Source organism: Salvelinus namaycush, chromosome 30 (assembly GCF_016432855.1).
Source record: "Salvelinus namaycush isolate Seneca chromosome 30, SaNama_1.0, whole genome shotgun sequence".
Lineage (NCBI taxonomy): Eukaryota > Metazoa > Chordata > Actinopteri > Salmoniformes > Salmonidae > Salvelinus > Salvelinus namaycush.
In genome coordinates, this window is record NC_052336.1 from 17,068,294 (window position 1) to 17,085,586 (window position 17,293).

The 17,293-nt window shown below is 42.8% G+C and overlaps 1 protein-coding gene across 2 annotated transcripts; it reads right to left on the reverse strand.

Annotated features, from left to right (window-relative positions):
• Positions 1–1,386: 1,386 nt before the first annotated feature.
• On the reverse strand, positions 1,387–11,738 carry LOC120025035 (lysine--tRNA ligase-like). 2 transcript variants are annotated; one of them, XM_038969471.1, is made up of 15 exons: positions 11,661–11,738; positions 6,258–6,446; positions 5,935–6,076; positions 5,593–5,758; positions 5,396–5,489; positions 5,109–5,295; positions 4,827–4,952; positions 4,469–4,588; positions 4,230–4,392; positions 3,930–4,103; positions 3,739–3,824; positions 3,557–3,642; positions 3,256–3,382; positions 2,881–3,024; positions 1,387–1,886 (listed from the first exon to the last, which is right to left on the reverse strand). In XM_038969471.1, the coding sequence occupies exons 2-15, from the start codon at positions 6,398–6,400 to the stop codon at positions 1,812–1,814; spliced, it is 1,833 nt and encodes a 610-aa protein (XP_038825399.1). In that variant the 5' UTR covers positions 6,401–6,446; positions 11,661–11,738; the 3' UTR covers positions 1,387–1,811. The 2 variants fall into 2 exon arrangements, with proteins under 2 accessions (XP_038825399.1, XP_038825400.1); XM_038969472.1 differs by lacking the exon at positions 6,258–6,446 and having other exon boundaries at positions 11,661–11,735.
• Positions 11,739–17,293: the final 5,555 nt, after the last annotated feature.

Genomic DNA, 17,293 nt, shown 5'->3' on the forward strand with positions numbered 1-17,293 from the left:
GTTTTGAACTTCTACTTGCTATTTATGGCCTGTAGGCCTCATTGACCTGAGCTCATACAACTCGTTTTTGAGTTTAAAAAAAGCATAATGTATGGATTACTTTGACTAGAACAAATACTCAGATTAAACATATTGTGGTATTTATCAGATTACTTTGTGTCAAAGTTTAACAAGGACTCTCCTCCTCACCAGCGTCATGATTAAAGATAAGGTCAATAGCCTCACATACAGTATATCGTTTGGTCATTGTGCAGCCACAGAATGAATTGTGAGCAAGGCCTCAAAAAAGCTTTATATACCAGAGCTGCGAGAAAGGTTCTATATATTATTGAAACAATGTTGCGATTGTTTGTGAGAATGCCAACAGGTGTGGTTCCCATGGGGGAAAGATTCTATTTTGGAAAGGTTCCTTGTCATGGAACCCAAGAAGGGGAGTGAGGTGTGTGTGTGCTCAAACACGCATGCATGTGGGGGTCTGGGAGAGGAAGTGTGTCCATCTGATGAATGGGCATGTGCATGAACTAAATTTTATACACTAATTGTAGTCTCCCCATTCATTTCTAATGACTGGTAATTTCTGACCGGGATCACCACAGGTGTACAAAAGTTAAATAAAACACCCAAAGTTTTATTAAAATCATCTAAATGTATTTTGTGTTCAGATGCCCTGTGTGGACAAAGTCATGGAACCTTATGACAATCAGATGAAATTAACTACATTTTTCAGAGAGAACTTGTAAATCAGTCCAATTTGACCGGAACACAGCAGGAGGGTTAAACAAATTCTTGATAGATTTCACACTAGGGTCCTACAGTACTTTGCAGCATGACTAGAAAGTGACTGGACTGCATTCACTGGAAATGAACTTGCAGAACATATCTACTCACCTTGTGCTCTTCCTCCTCGAACCAAAGGTATTGTACACAGGTCCTCCCACAAAATCCTTTTAGGGGTGGGGTGCACATTGGTCGTCAAGTATTCCGTCACCAGGGGTGTATTCATTACATCTTGCAACAGAAACAGTTTACCGTTTAACAAACAGAACGAAACAGGGATTGAGCTACCTGAATTTGTCCAATAGAAACTCTAGTTTGTTTCTAAATGTTTTCCGTTTGGGGAAAAAAGAAAAAGACAGAAAACATTTTGTAACAGAATAGGTGGTCATTCTGCCAAACAGTTTCTATTGGACAAATTCTGGTACCTTCCTCCGTTTCCGTTTAAGAAATGTTTTGCAACAGATTCGGCTGAATGACCCCTGGTTTGTATGAAAATGTACGTAATGAAGACCATGGCTAAAGAACAGACCAGTAACGTAGGCCTACTACAACAGTATATCAGCTGCAGACACATACTTTGACATGTAACTCAATCATGGGAATACAGAATCACATTTTTGTCAAATTTTATTTTTGTGCCAATGGCAGTTGTGTGAGTGAACATAATTTTTTTTAGTAGTTGGACTGTATAGCATACAATAACACAACAAACATGTCCAGAAACCCTCATTCACTGACATTACATTGGGCTTGGATGTCCACCACACTTATGAGGGAAGAAAGAATTGAGACAAGCGCAAGGTATTAAGATCACACAATTTAATGTTTTCAACTATGTAATGGTGGAAAAATATTTTTTAAGTAACTTATTTCCCTTAATAATGCAGATTGCAAGATTCAAACCATATGATAAAATGGAAAACAGTCAATGCCACCGGGACACAGTGAGACCAACAGACCAATCGGATTATTTCCCCAGGCTTCATCACCATGCCAACCCCTGCAGAGATCTGCCAGCAGGCGAGGTCACAATACTACACAGAGGTGCCCTCTGTGAGAGGGGCTGTCTTGTTGTCATCAGGCTTCATGGCTGGGAAGAACAGCACCTCCTGTGAAACATAATTAACATCAGGTGGTTTCACAGACACAAGAGTCCTGCTGAAGTGCATTCAAGTTTGTAGTGTATTGCATGTGTAAACAAGCATCAAAACAGTGTCCCCTACTGCATAATAATAAACATGCATGCCTAAAGCCTTGTTCACATTGGCAGTTTGAAGCGACTCAAATGCAAATTCTTTTGCATTTCCGATTCAAATATATTACTTTTCCTGCAGTCTGAACAGCCAAAAAGCACATGGAATCGGATATTTCAAGTCACATTTCAAACCACTTACGAAGGTGGTTTGAAATGTGGCTTGAAATATCTGGTTCCATGTGCTACAGTACAATGGAAGTCAGATACAAATCTGATTCCTGGCCATTCAACTTGTGTCTGAACAGTCAAATCTGATTGATTGGTTTTTAGACTTATTTGGCATATCTTGTTGCTTGCTAGCTACTCGGTTGACAGTTTGATAAGAACACGTGGTAGCTAACGAGCTTGTTAATGGTTTACAAACAAATGACTGGATGTGCTAGAAAGCTGAACAGCTACCTAGCTAGTGGACTGCTGTGGCTAGCCAAAAATGACTCCTTTTGAAAGGTGGATCAGCTTATCCTTTGAGCATTTATAAGTGTTCTTACATTATGACTTTGAACATTTAAAGCAACTGGGAAATGTCCATGGCAGACATTGTTGTCACCTTAGCTGCTACATAACTTCTGAGTGATAGGAAGCACAAGCACCACCACCAATCAGCCTACACCACTGCGCACACACCAGTCATTACTATGACAACTAGCATAGCCATGTCCGCAAATGACTGCCATCTGAACATCCCCCCACCCTCCCCCCGGTTTGGTCACTTGTAAATTCCTGTTTGAACAGTCAGTATTCCAAAACAGACTTGAAAAACTACATTGATTTGAGCATTAAGGCCTACAGTGCTTTAGAGATTGCACATGATCTATATTGACCTCTGTCTGTATGTATTATGACTGTACCTTGATGTTGTTGGAGTCTGTGAGGAACATGGTAAGGCGGTCAATGCCCATGCCCCAGCCAGCAGTTGGTGGCAGGCCATACTCTAGTGCCGTGCAGAAAGTCTCATCAATGGACATGCTCTCGTCATCACCCTCTGCCTTGGCCTAATAAAACACAAAAATACACACAGGAGCTAGATGAAAAACCAAAACAAAGTAGCTCATCAAGATTTACAGGGTGGTGACTCAAACAGGAAAATATCACAAAGAAAATGAAGCACCAATGGTAAATAAGTTGACGTAAGGCAAGAATCTTTGGGGAATGTGTCAGTTCAGTTGCCCCAACTACTACATCGTTTCTAGCATTACTCAGCCGACTCGCCCAGGCACACTGACCTTAGCCTGTTGCTCAAAGAGCTCCCTCTGCCTGATAGGGTCGTTCAACTCAGTGTAGGCATTACAGATCTCCTTCTTCAATACAAACAGCTCAAACCGCTCCGTCAGGCCTTTCTCTGACCGGTGCCTGTATGGGGAGAGATCAAGGAGAGCATAGCTAGACACATCAGCATTGATGAGCAGGGGGCACTGCAAGACCTATGTTGACTCTGTTTCAAATGGTAACCTGCAGTCCACTGGAATGTGAATAAGAGCATTGTTGCTTGTTTTTAAATGAGTAATATGGATAGGAAGAGCTCACCATTTGGCCAGGGGGCTCATGATCTGTGGGTGGTCACAGATGAACGTGGGGTTGATACACGTGACTTCCAGGAAATCTCCCACCAACTGCAGAGATAAACATCAACTTCAGTTTAGTCATGATGTCAACAATATGGACGGGCTATAGGAGGAGGGTTTCCTGATGTAGATTAGAAAAGGCACCTTGTCAAGGAGGCGGGCAGTAGTTCTAGGAGGAGGGCACTCCACTCCTTTCTGGGCACAAAGTTCATCAAAGAATTTACGTGTCTCTGGGGTGGGTGGAGAGGGACAGGTCAGTAAGAGAACCTAGGAAATTCTATAATTATATAGAGGTATAGCTGTGGCACTGTACTGACAGGCATTCATTATCTTACCGTCACTGTCGTAGGTGTCAGCAGCTGGGAACTTGACGCCCATCTCCTTTTCCAGGTCGTGTGTCATGCTGACCCTCCTGAAGGGAGGAGTGAAGTCGATCTCTTGGGTCGGGCCCTCTGGACCCTCTGGATGATACTTCACTTTGTACTCTCCAGTGATGTGCTTGACCATCCCTGATGGGAAGAGAGAGCAGACCAGTTAGTAATGGAACCTAGCAGCTACATACCTACATGTCACTGTGAGTAACACTATATATTCACATTCCAGAATGATGAAGTAGAAACATCCCCTTCATTCACCCGAGAGAAGCTTCTCTGTGATATCCATCAAGTCATGGTAATCTGCATAGGCCATATAGAATTCGCAGGTGGTGAACTCTGGATTGTGGGTGAGGTCAATGCCTTCGTTTCTGAACTGCCGTCCAATCTCATACACTCTGTCAATCCCCCCAACCACAAGCATCTGGGGAAAGAAGAAATATGAGCATGGAGTTGAAAGTGTTTTTCCGTTATTGGTCCTTCCTCAGGGGACATGTTACCTTGTGGTAGAGCTCAGGAGCGATCCTCATGTAAAGGTTCATGTCTAGGTCGTTATGGTAGGTCACAAAGGGTTTGGCCACGGCCCCACCAGGAATCAGGTTCATCATGGGTGTCTCAATCTGTAAGAAACGTGTGTTGTGGTTTTAAAGTCTCAGTTACCGATCTCCATCTATCACCAAAACCCTGTTTGTGAAAAATAAACCTTTAAAATAACTTTCCACATCAAAGAGAAGACAGCTTTACCCCTCTTGAACTCTTAACCTGAACTCCTCCACACTCCAATGTAATTTTCCTGACAAACATTTTTTTTTTTTTTTTTTTTAAACAAAAGTGCTCCCTAGTGGCCATTTCCCTCACCTCCAGGAATCCCAGCCCATCCAGGAAGCTGCGGAGGTAAGTGATGATCTTGGCACGTGTCACAAACTTCTGCCTCACATAGTCATTGAGAATCAGATCCAGGTATCGCTGGCGGAATCGTGTTTCCTGGAGGCAATGGGTTAGAGAAAGTGTGAAGATCCCTAAAAACTGTCATTTCTTCTGCAGGTTACATGAATTAAAGGTGTCCTGTATCATCTCTCATTCATATGAAGGCCTGACATGCTTTCTGTATGTCCACTACAGGATTGTGAAGGTGCTCACCTTGTCCTTGAGACCAAAATGGAGGTGGGGCAGCATGTGCAAGCAAGGTGAAAGCAGGGTCATCTCTATGGGAATGATGCTCAACTCTCCCTTTTTGGTCTTCCCTGGATTACCACGAACACCAATGATGTCACCACGCCGCAGCTTGTTGTTGATGCGCACAAACTCCTCCTCAGACTTGTAGCTCCTGACAGGGAAGATGGACAGACGGGGTTAGAAAAGATACATGTGGGAGGTATTTGAGCTCCCATGAGTATTAGAGTTCTAGGAAGGACCATGTTCTGTACCTGTTGGTTGCCATAACTTGCAGCTTGACGCCTTCCCCTCGCAAGTCATAGAAGATTAACTTGGCCCCAGATTCTCTCTTGGCATGGACACGACCTGCCAACAACAGAGTTTCACATATGTCAAAAATACAGATTGACCATCAAATGACATCATATTATTTCAAATCACAATATTTGAAAACAGTTGTTGTCAGTACCTGACACATTGAGGACAATGTCTGTTAGCTGGTCTCCAGGCTGTAGGTGGTTGTATTTCTCAATGAACTCTGTGAGCGACAGATCTACATTGTACTTGTGAGGGTATGGGTCCTCTGCTGTGCCCTTCAGAGCCTGGATGGCTTGAGTGCGGATCTTAAAGTATTGCTATTGGGATAAACAATATAAAGTCAGGTTAGTGCAAATGTACAAGAGCTCAATTACTGCAGCCCTATTTTTGAGAAATATATATTTTTAATCTTCTACTAAGATCAGCAGTCAAATGTTCTGAAGCAAATCACAAGAGGGAGGGAAGGACGATCATAAACATCCATATAGCTCACGTTAGGGTCCAGGGTCTCCTCATCTGCCCCGTATGCATTCTGAACTCCCTGGTCATTGGTCTCCTTCTGCTCAACCTGCTCTTTGACTTTGGCTTCCTTCTCAGATGCCTTCTTCTCAGCTTTCATTCGCCTCTTCAGCTCACTGACAACAACAACAACACAGACACAGAGGGTAACATCAGGGTATCTAGTGGACTCAGCATCGAGGTTGAGGGGACTACTCGGGAGACTACTTTATAAAGCAATACAAGTAACGCCTAAAAAGGGAATCTTTCATGACAAAAGGTTAGTTGTTTTTCTCACTGAACGGAAAAGCCACCAACCTTTTGTCACCTCGCCAGCGATTCCCCTGAATTAGAGCTGGGACTGACACTGTGCTGGGGAGAGCGAACTTTACCCCCTGAGCCCTGACCCCAAAGGCTTGACACACCTGGTGCCTGGCAGTCCTGACCACCAGAGTCAGCATGGTGATGCAGGCTGACCTACTGTGCTACACCAGTCAATGACCAGACCTGGAGAGAGACACACACACAGCTGACTTATTTCTGTGAATTTGAAACATGGCAACACTTCACATGTTGCGTTTATATTTTTGTTCAGTGTAAACGAGTTTAGTAACACTGGTGTAAAGTAAGTAGAAATACTTTGAAGTACTACTTAAGTAGTTTAAATATTTTTTGACAACTTTTACTCCACTACAATGGAGTAAAAGTCGCAGGACTTTGCAGGTCAAAAACTCTGCCGTCATTTTCATATGGCCCTGAGATATATCGGGGGTGTCTCTCTATAAAAGTCCCCGGCCTCACACCAAAACACAGATTTAAGAGTCAAACTATCATTCAAAATGAACAACCAACCCTTGTCAATGTTGATATCCTATTTCGGGTCGTGATTCGGTTAAGTTAAATAACAAAGCAACTGATTTGCTTCTTTCCTGTTTCGCCAGCCTCCCAGAATCTCCATCCGAAATTCCAGAATGACTGTAAATTCTCTTCTAACCAGTGATATAAAAACGCTCATATTCCGTGTGTCATTTGAATAGGGAACTGACAGCGTTTTAGCAACATTACTTTTATTTGTATTTATTTTTACATTTTCTGACAATGTGACCACTTAGATATGGTAATTTCCACATCTTAATAAATTCATAGAATGTTTGTGAACAACATTTGAAAACTATCGTAATATAGAGTGGGAAAGTGGCCATGCGTTTGGAAAATTAATAGATACTGCAGGAAATAATTTACAAAAAAAAAACATCTGTCTCACTCAGGACCGGAGTCTATGCAGACCGGTGCAGAATAACCAATCAAAGCCAACAGTAGGCCTTTATGCCACACAGGCCTCCTATCATTCACTTTAAACTGGACTCTGTTTACAAGCAGTAGCAATGTGATATCCACATTATTCCCAGATTCCATGTGTTTTTTCAGTAGGGTTCCTTTGAACAGGATTTGCAACCTGACCCCCCACCTTGTTCTATTGATTACAACTTGATATCGATATGAGTGATTGACAAATAAGTGTTGCATTTCCCTTTGTTTTGGCGAACCCCAAATCAAAACGTGACCCGTTTCAGGAAGCTAGGCTAATAACGCACGTCACTAATTCACAGGTGAGGCATTTAAATGTAAAACATTTTGGGGATAAAAATAGAAATGCATTCTGAAACGTGAACTTTCATGTGCCTTAATAACAAACTTGTATGCCATCTGTAAATATGAATCAAGTTGTTAAATTCCGAGCCTAGTTGGTTTAGCCAAGGAAAAAGGAAGGAACCTTCCCGCTGGCCATGATTGGCTGAAATAATGGATGGGGCTGGACATACCGAGAGATGAGTTTGGATTGGTCTGTAATGTAGCATGCTTCTGTCTATAACATGAGCTGCTCAGTACGTCAATCCGTTTGTACTGTATGGGTTGGGATTATGGGTCATTATTTAGCTAGCTACCTTTATATCTAAACAAAAGACTACTTCGCCAGATGATTAGACGACCCATCAAGTTAGCCAGGTGTGTCTGGGGGTGATTACAACCATCTATTGTATTTCATTATTTTTGCTACTACTTTCACCACTTTTAGTCTTGAAATCTTTGGTTGTTTACTACACTACTCACTCTGTTTAGCACATTGCCTCACATGTGAATCCTTAAAGAGATTGGTGGGGATAGGCTCAAGGAGGGTGTGAACTATGCTGAATGGGTGTAGACAAAGAGCTCTCCAGTTGGTGTACCTAAACATTCAATGGCCATTTTCTCAAAAGTAGTGATACAAGTTTTACTTTCAAAGCAGAATTACTTCCCCATTGTTCCTCAACTGCAGTGTATGATACACAATTTTGAAGCCGATAACTATTTTCAAGTTATGTTTTAGGAATAACAATGGAACTTAATTTCCAATAGTATTCTAATTAAATCAGGTAAAAACTGCTGACTCAGTCCAAAATGTGCTATGATTGATTTATTTTGATGATATACCTGACATCGTGAAAACGCCTTTGTCCTGTCTAATCATGTTTGAGTGTCAAAAAAATTAAGCATTTTCTTTGACTTTTGATAATGAAGTACAGTTGAAGTCAGAAGTTTACATACACCTTAGCCAAATACATTTAAACTCAGTTTTTCACAATTCTTGACATTTAATCCTAGTAAAAATTCCCTGTTTTAGGTCAGTTAGGATCACCAAATTATTTTAAGAATGTGAAATGTCAGAATAATAGTAGAGAGAATGATTTATTTCAGCTTTTATTTCTTTCATCACATTCCCAGTGGGTCAGAAGTTAACATACACTCAATTAGTATTTGGCAGCTTTACTTTTAAATTTTTTAACTTGGGTCAAACGTTGAGGGTAGCCTTCCACAAGCTTCCCACAATAAGTTGGTTGAATTTTGGCCCAATCCTCCTGACAGAGCTGGTGTAACTGAGTCAGGTTTGTAGGTCTCCTTGCTCGCACACGCTTTTTCAGTTCTGCCCACACATTTTCTATAAGATTGAGGTCAGGGCTTTGTGATGGCCACTCAATACCTTGACTTTGTTGTCCTTAAGCCATTTTGCCACAACTTTGGAAGTATGCTTGGGGTCATTGTCTATTTGGAAGACCCATTTGCAACCAAGCTTTAACTTCCTGACTTATGTCTTGAGATGTTGCTTCAATATATCCACATAATTTTCCTTCCTCATGACGCCATCTATTTTGTGAAGTGCACCAGTCCCTCCTGCAGCAAAACACCCCCACAACATGATGCGGCCACCCCCGTGCTTCACGGTTGGGATGGTGTTCTTCGGCTTGCAAGCCTCCCCCTTTTCCCTCCAAACATAATGATGGTCATGATGGCCAAACAGTTCTATTTTTGTTTCATCAGACCAGGGGACATTTCTCCAAAAAGTACGATCTTCGTCCCCATGTGCAGTTGCAAACCGTAGTCTGGGTTTTTTATGGCAGTTTTGGAGCAGTGGCTTCTTCCTTGCTGAGCGGCCTTTCAGGTTATGTCGATATAGGACTTGTTTTACTCTGGATATAGATACTTTTGTACCTGTTTCCTCCAGCATCTTCACAAGGTCCTTTGCTGTTGTTCTGGGATTGATTTGCACTTTTTGCACCAAAGTACGTTCATCTCTAGGAGACAGAACGCGTCTCCTTCCTGAGCGGTATGACGGCTGCGTGGTCCCATGGTGTTTATACTTGCGTACTATTGTTTGTACAGATGAACGTGGTACCTTCAGGCGTTTGGAAATTGCTCCCAAAGATGAACCAGACTTGTGGAGGTCTATCATTTATTTTCTGAGGTCTTGGCTGATTTCTTTAAATTTTCCCATGATGTCAAGCAAAGAGGCACTGAGTTCGAAGGTAGGCCTTGAAATACATCCACAGGTACACCTCCAAATGACTCAAATGATGTCAATTAGCCTATCAGAAGCTTCGAAAGCCATGACATTTTCTGGAATTTTCCAAGCTGTTTAAAGGCACAGTCAACTTAGTGTATGTAAACTTCTGACCCACTGGAATTGTGATACAATGAATTATAAGTGAAATAATCTGTAAACAATTGTTGGAAAAATGACTTGTGTCATGCACAAAGTAGATGTCCTAACCAACTTGCCAAAACTATAGTTTGTTAACAAGAAATTTGTGGAGTGGTTGAAAACTAGTTTTAATGACTCCAACCTAAGTGTATGTAAACTTCCGACTTCAACTGTACATGGCCTCACATGTGTATCCTTAAAGAGATTGGTGTGGCTTAAGAGGGTGGGAACTATGCTGAATGGGTATAGAGAAAGAAGAGCTCTCCAGTAGGTGTACCAAAACATTCAAGGGACATTTTCTCAAAAGTGGGGTTACAAGTTAACCAGTGTAGTGTATGATATACCATTTTGTAGTCTGTATTTTCATCCAATGTAAAAAACACAATTTCAAATGTTGCTACATAAGACCAAATTGAGGTGGTGGGTCAAAAATGCATCACTTGAAATGTAGCTGGCTGTCTTCAACAGGTTGTTCTTTAAACCAGTGATGTAAACAATATTTCCAGTTTCCGTTTTTTTTTGTGTTGGTTTCAACAGCGCATACAACCTGATTTCCCCCTTAATTCGCTATGAGTGTTTAATATATCACAAAATGTGTCTGCATATTGATTTGGACACTTAAAACTCTGTTTTGACATTGAGCTATTTATCAAAAGTTCTTGTCAACACATAAATAGCATATCAGTATGACCTGAACAGTTGGTGAAGTCAGGAAGCAGCAACAGCATCATTTTCAATTTGTTTTAGGAATAACTTAACATTCCCAATTAAATCAGGTTAAAACTGCTGAATGAGTCCAAAAACGTGCTGTGATCTTTTTTGATAAACCCGTTCTCACTATTTCAGATATGCCCTGTCTAGTCAGTGTTAAAAAAAACAAAAAAAACGTACTGTCTGTTTTGCCTAATATAAGTAATAATTTTTTTTTAATACTTTTGAGAAGTATAATAAAAAACAAATACTTAGACTTTAACACAAGGAATATTTTACTCTAACTTTCACTTGACTCATTTTCTATTAAGGTAACTTTACTTTTACTCAAGTATGACAATTGGGTAATTTTTCCACTGAGTAGGAAGAACATTTTCACTTTCATTCTGAGCTGATCAGTCAGACCACGTAGCCTAGAAGTAATTTAGCTAGCTAAATCCACTAGCTAGCAAGCCATCCCATTACAGAAGTGGGATTATAGGATAATTAGCATAAAGCTGATGAGTTCAATGTTTCCCCACATAAATATTATATCAGTATCACTTGAAAGGTTGCTGAATTTGGCAAGCAACTCATTACGGTAAAGCTAAAAAGGCAAACACTACTTTAGCTAAAACGTGGTTTTGTTCATCAACCTACATGAAAACAAGAAACTTCAAATCAGCAAATAACCTTGGGTAATTTGTACGATGCAATATGGGTTTTGTAGTCATCTACGCACAGAATAGGATGATAAGCATGCATACGTGCACATTAAAGGACTACAAGCAGCACGCGCGATATGCAACTTGAAACGAATGGACCATTGGAATTTGTATGCACATTCGCTATGGTATACTTGTTTTTCCATCGTGCTTTATCCGATCTGGTGCAACAATATCCTACTACTTTTATCGTTTAATAACAAGGATGTGATCCACACACACCATCAAAGTGTTGCAAACGTCTTCATAAATGCTGTCCAAAAAACGAGTGAATCGACAATGGCTTACTTTTTGCTGAGTTTCTCTGCATCCACCTCGGTAACGTCTGCCATCTTCTTTTTCTCCTTCGCTAGGCTTTGTCGGGCGTTGGCATCCAACGTTATGGTGCATTACCGCCACCTACTGTATTGGACAGTGGGCCAGGGAGAAATTCAATTCTACCTGCCAGCCACGTTTCTCTTAAAAAAATATATATATATATTTGAGACTGTATCTAATGACGTTCTACTCAATATACTCTTTAAACTAATTTCCTGTATTCTCTTCTCCCTCATACTAGATATCAGCCTCTCTCTTTCCCTCTCATACTTCCCACACGGTATCAATACATGCTCCACTATCTCTGTTTCAAAATCAAATAAAATACAAATGTATTTGTCACATGAGCTGAACACAACATAAAATGCTTACTTACAAGCCCTGAACCAACAATGCAGTTTTAATTCAAATAATGCAGTTTTAAGAAAAATATTTACTAAATTAACTAAAGTAAATAAATAAAATTAGCAATAAAATAACAATAACGACGCTATATACAGGGGGTACCGGTACTGAGTCAATGTGCGGGGGTACAGGTTAGTCGAGGTAATTGAGGTAATATGTACATGTAGGTAAAGTGACTATGCATAGATAATAAACAGCAAGTAGCAGCAGAGTAAAAAAAAGGGGGGGAAGATCAATGCAAAAAGTCTTGGTAGCCATTTGATTAGCCGTTCAGCAGTCTTATGGCTTGGGAGTAGAAGCTGTAAAGAAGCCTTTTGGACCTAGACATGGCGCTCCGTTTCCGCTTTCCATGCGGTAGCAGAGAGAACAGTCTATGACTAGGCTGGCTGGAGTCTTTGGCAATTTTTAGGGCCTTCCTCTGCCTGGTATAGAGGTCCTGGATGGCGGGAAGCTTAGTCCCAGTGATGTACTGGGCCGTACGCACTACCCTCTGTAGCGCCTTGCAGTCGGAGGCCGAGCAGTTGCCATACCATGCAGTGATGCAACCAGTCAGGATGTTCTCGATGGTGCAGCTGTAGAACATTTTGAGGATCTGAGGACCCATGCCAAATCTTTTCAGTCTCCTGATGGGGAATAGGTGTTGTCGTGCCCTCTTCACGACTGTCCTGGTATGTTTGGGCCACGATAGTTTGTTGAAGATGTGCACACCAAGGAACTCTCAACCTGCTCCACTACAGCCCCGTCATATGAAAATGGGGGCGTGCTCGGCCCTCCTTTTCCTGTAGTCCACGAACATCTCCTGGCAATAATCACGCTTTCCTGTTGGAGGGTTTCCTACCAAATGTAAAGTTTTATTCAACTGGCTGTGTCCCAGCCTAAATCTAAAAATAGCCTCCTCTCTTCTGTCCATTCCTGCTGTCCTCCCCTCCCCTCCTCTTTCTTCTGTACTTGCAATAAATCAGGTATCAGGTACATCATAAAGCAGGTATTGTCTGCTACGTGATCTAAAGGACTGAAGAATCATCAACACTGCACATGAATCGGAGCAAATAGCTACCCTGTCTGGCTTGAGTTCCTCAACCCACTGCAAGGCCAACAGTATGACCATCAGCTCTGCCGTATATACAGCCAGATGATCTGTAATACGTTTCCTGAGTGCCACCCCACATTCCTGCACTACAAATGCTGACCCAGTGTGTCTGTCCTAGGATCTTTTGAACCATCTGTGTAAATGGCCACAAAATCTTGATACACAGTATCCAGACGTCTCTTAAACAAATCAGATGGATCAACACCCTCCCTATCTTTCCCTAGTCTCTCCAATACTTCTAGATCAACTACTGGAGGAGGGAGTAGCCATGCTGGATTTACAGGAATAGCTACCATTGTACTAAACTCCCTTCCATACATCTCCCTCGCCTGAATATTACCCACCCACCCAAAGCTTGTGTTCTGTCCTCGCTCATGTTCCCAGCATACCTGTAAAATCCCTTTCGCAGAATAAGACAGCCCATGTCCCTGTAGGTTGACCCAATAATTCAGCTGCTGTCTCCTAATCTGCAATGGCATGTCCTCCATCTCCACCTGTAGTGCAGACACTGGGGAGGTCCGAAGCGCCCCACTACATATTCTGAGTCCTTGTATGACATCTAGACTTTCCAATGAGGTCCGGACTGCCAAACCATATGCTATACTGCCATAGTCTATTACAGATCAGATCAATGCAACATACATGGTCCTCAATGAGGAATGGCCAGCCCCCCACCCCTTCACCATCAGAGAGCCCATCACATTTAGCACCTTCTTACACTTTCCACCACTCTCTCAATGTGTTCTGCCCAGGTCAGTCTAGTGTCAAAGTATACCCCAAGGAACCTGAAGGACCCCACCCTCTCCAAGTTTCTCCCATATACTGTAACCTCAAGCATACCTCATCACCCACCTTCCTCCTGGTAAAGAACACTGAGTTTTCTCTACAGAGAACCTGAATCCCCACCGCTCTACCTCATCAATTGCCTCCTGTACCTTCCTGACTATGTATGGCACATTTCTTCCCCTCTTCCATAAGGCGCCATCATCTGCAAATAACGACCACCCAATATCTGGCCGTACCTGAGAGTACATCATTGATCATGAATGAAAACAACAAAGGCCTAATTACGCTCCCCTGCGGTGTACCATTATCCACCAGGTAGCTGCCTTGTCCTTCCCATCTGGACAAGAGGGATACCTATGTAAGAATGCTGTTCATTGACTATAGCTCAGCCTTCAACACCATAGTACCCATCAAGCTCGGGCCCTGGGTCTGACCCCCACCCTATGCAACTGGGTCCTGGACTTCCTGACGGGCCACCCCCAGGTGGTGAATGTAGGAAACATCATCTCCACTACGCTGATCTTCAACACAGGGCCCCAACAAGGGTGCGTGCTCAGTTCCCTCCTGTACTCCCTGTTCAGCGATGACTGCGTGGCCCCTCACACCTCCAACTCAATCATAAAGTTTGCAGATGACACAACAGTAGTAGGCCTGATTACCAACAGTGACGAGACAGCCTACAGGGAGGAGTTGAGGACCCTGGCGGAGTGGTGCCAGGAAAATAACCTCACTCAATGTCAACAAAATGAAGAAACTGATCATGGACTTCAGGAGGCAGCAGAGGGTGCACGCCCCTATCCACATCGATGGGACCGCAGTGGAGAAGGTGAAAAGCTTCAAGTTCCTTGGAGTACACATCACTGGCAACCTGAAATGGTCCACCCACACAGACAGTGTGGTGAAGTAAGAGCAACAGCGCCTCTTCAACCTCAGGAGGCTGAATAAATTTGTCTTGGCCCCTAAGACCCTTACAAACTTTTACAGATTCACAATTGAAAGCATCCTGTCGGGCTGTATCACCACCTGGTACGGCAACTGCACTGCCCGCAACCGCAGGGCTCTCCAGAGGGTGGTGCAGTCTGCCCAATCCATCACCGGGGCTACACTGCCTGCCTTCCAGGACACCTACAGCACCTGATGTCACAGGAAGGCCAAAAAGACCATCAAGGACATCAAACACCCGAGCCACAGCCTGTTCACCCCGCTATCATCCAGAAGACGAGGTCAGTACAGGTGGATCAAAGCTGGTAAGGAGAGACTGAAAAACTGCTTCTATCTCAAGGCCATCGGACTGTTAAATAGCCATTACTAGCCGTCTACCACCCGGTTACCCAACCCTGCACCTTAGAGGTTGCTTCCCTATGTACATAGACATGGAATCACTGGCCACTTTAATAATGGAACACTAGTCACTTTAATTATGTTTACATACTGCTTTACTCATTTCATATGTATATACTGTATTTTAGTCAATGACATTGCTCATCCTAATAATTATGTATTTCTTAATTCCATTCTTCTTTTTTTTTTAGATGTGTGTATTGTTGTGAATTGTTAGATACTACTGAACTGTTGGAGCTAGGTACACAAGCATTTCGCTACACCCGCAATAACATCTGCTAAATATGTGTATGTGACCAATAAAATTGGATTTGATTTGATAGACCTTCCAAACAGGAAATCCTTTATCCAGTTGTACGTTCTTCCTCCTACCCCCATAATATCAAGCTTGATTAACAACCCCTCCTTCCACATCATATTATACGCCTTCTCCACATCAAAAAAGACAGCTACAACATTCTCCTTGTTCACCTGATCCTTCCTGACCTCTGATTCTAAGCAGAGCACTATGTTCATTGTTCCACGCCCCCTTCCTGAACCCACTCTGATGTGGTGATACTAGCCCCTTGCTCTCCAGGAAGTAAGTTAGCCTCGCCGTAATCATACGTTCCATAATCTTTCACACATGATGTTAAAGCTATTGGCCGATAGATGTTGGCCTCGTTGGGTCTTTCCCTGGCTTCTGGATTGGTACCACTACTGCATCCTTCCAGCCGCCGGGTAGTTTCCCCTCCTCCCACACTCTGTTGTACAACACCAATACCTTATCACTAAGATGGGCAAACATAACATAGCACACCTCATCTTTCCCAGGTGAAGATAACCCAGCCTTGCCTATTGCCCTTTTCTTCTCTGCCATGGTGCATTCAACGCATCATTTACATCCTCCCTCCTATCCAGCACTCCTGGGTGCTCCTCTCTCGTTCTCTCTCTCCCCCTCATCTGACAAAATTTGCCGAGCTATGCACTTGGACAAACATTTTGACCATCATCTCTGCCTTCTCATCTGTACCCTCCCCACTCGTCAACACTGGATCATTTCACTCCCTTCTAACCTCACTTCTCTCAATGGTGTCACAGAACCAACGCCAACATGACCTCTTTGCCTGATGGATAGTTCTCCTCACCAGGAACTGCTTATACTAAATCAGATGTTGGAAGTCATGCGTCCTTTTCAGTACTCTAAATGCCCTGTTTCTACTCCTCACCATTGCCCCACACTCCTCCGTCCACCATGGGACTGCTTTCCCCCTCCCTGAACTCTTAAGTATAGCCTCAGTAGTTGCCCCCACTCAATTATTCATACAATCCACATACCTGCTCATATCCACCCAAGCAATCACCTACTCACTCAGCTCCTGAAACTGATCCCACTTTGCAACCCCCACCTTTCTTCTCCATTCACTGACACCTGATCCCACTTTGCCCTTCCAAACATTCACCTGTCTACTCCATCCGCTGACACCTCCTCCCCCCTCCGACCTACTGTATATAGTATGGGGTAATGATCACTCCCTACTGTCAACTCCTCCCATACCTCCCGCTCACAAGATTCCTGCCATCGCACTAGATACCTGTGGCTACATCAATCCTGGTCCCTCGGCCATCATTCAGGCATACCTATCTTTCATCTCTATCAGATTTTCCATCACTTGGCCATTTCCATCCATCCAATTCCCCACACCACATTACCTTACTTCTATCCTGGCCCTCAACCCTCTCCAGCGCCAAGCGAGATCAACACACGTACACAAATTTTGACGTTGAACTGTACGCAATGACATCTCAGCGTATTCGAGAGGATCAGTCACAGAAGACACTGCGCAAAAGTAGTACTGCACTCAGACCACCAGGGGGATCATAGGAGTTTATTTTGTTGTGGGTGGTCTTCATTTTATATATTTTATTTATTTATTTAACTAGGCAAGTCAGTTAAGAACAAATTCTTATTTAAAATGACTGCCCCCCCCCCCTGGCCAAA

What these genes read in the sequence shown, in the direction of transcription:
- LOC120025035 (XM_038969471.1), bottom strand. Translation starts at nt 6,400, where the DNA reads ATGCTGACTCTGGTGGTCAGGACTGCCAGGCACCAGGTGTGTCAAGCC. An exon ending in AGGAGACCCTGGACCCTAAC is followed by an intron (nt 5,759 to 5,934) that starts GTGAGCTATATG and finishes TTATCCCAATAG; the next exon opens with CAATACTTTAAGATCCGCAC. An exon ending in CTCCTGAGCTCTACCACAAG is followed by an intron (nt 4,393 to 4,468) that starts GTAACATGTCCC and finishes TTCTTTCCCCAG; the next exon opens with ATGCTTGTGGTTGGGGGGAT.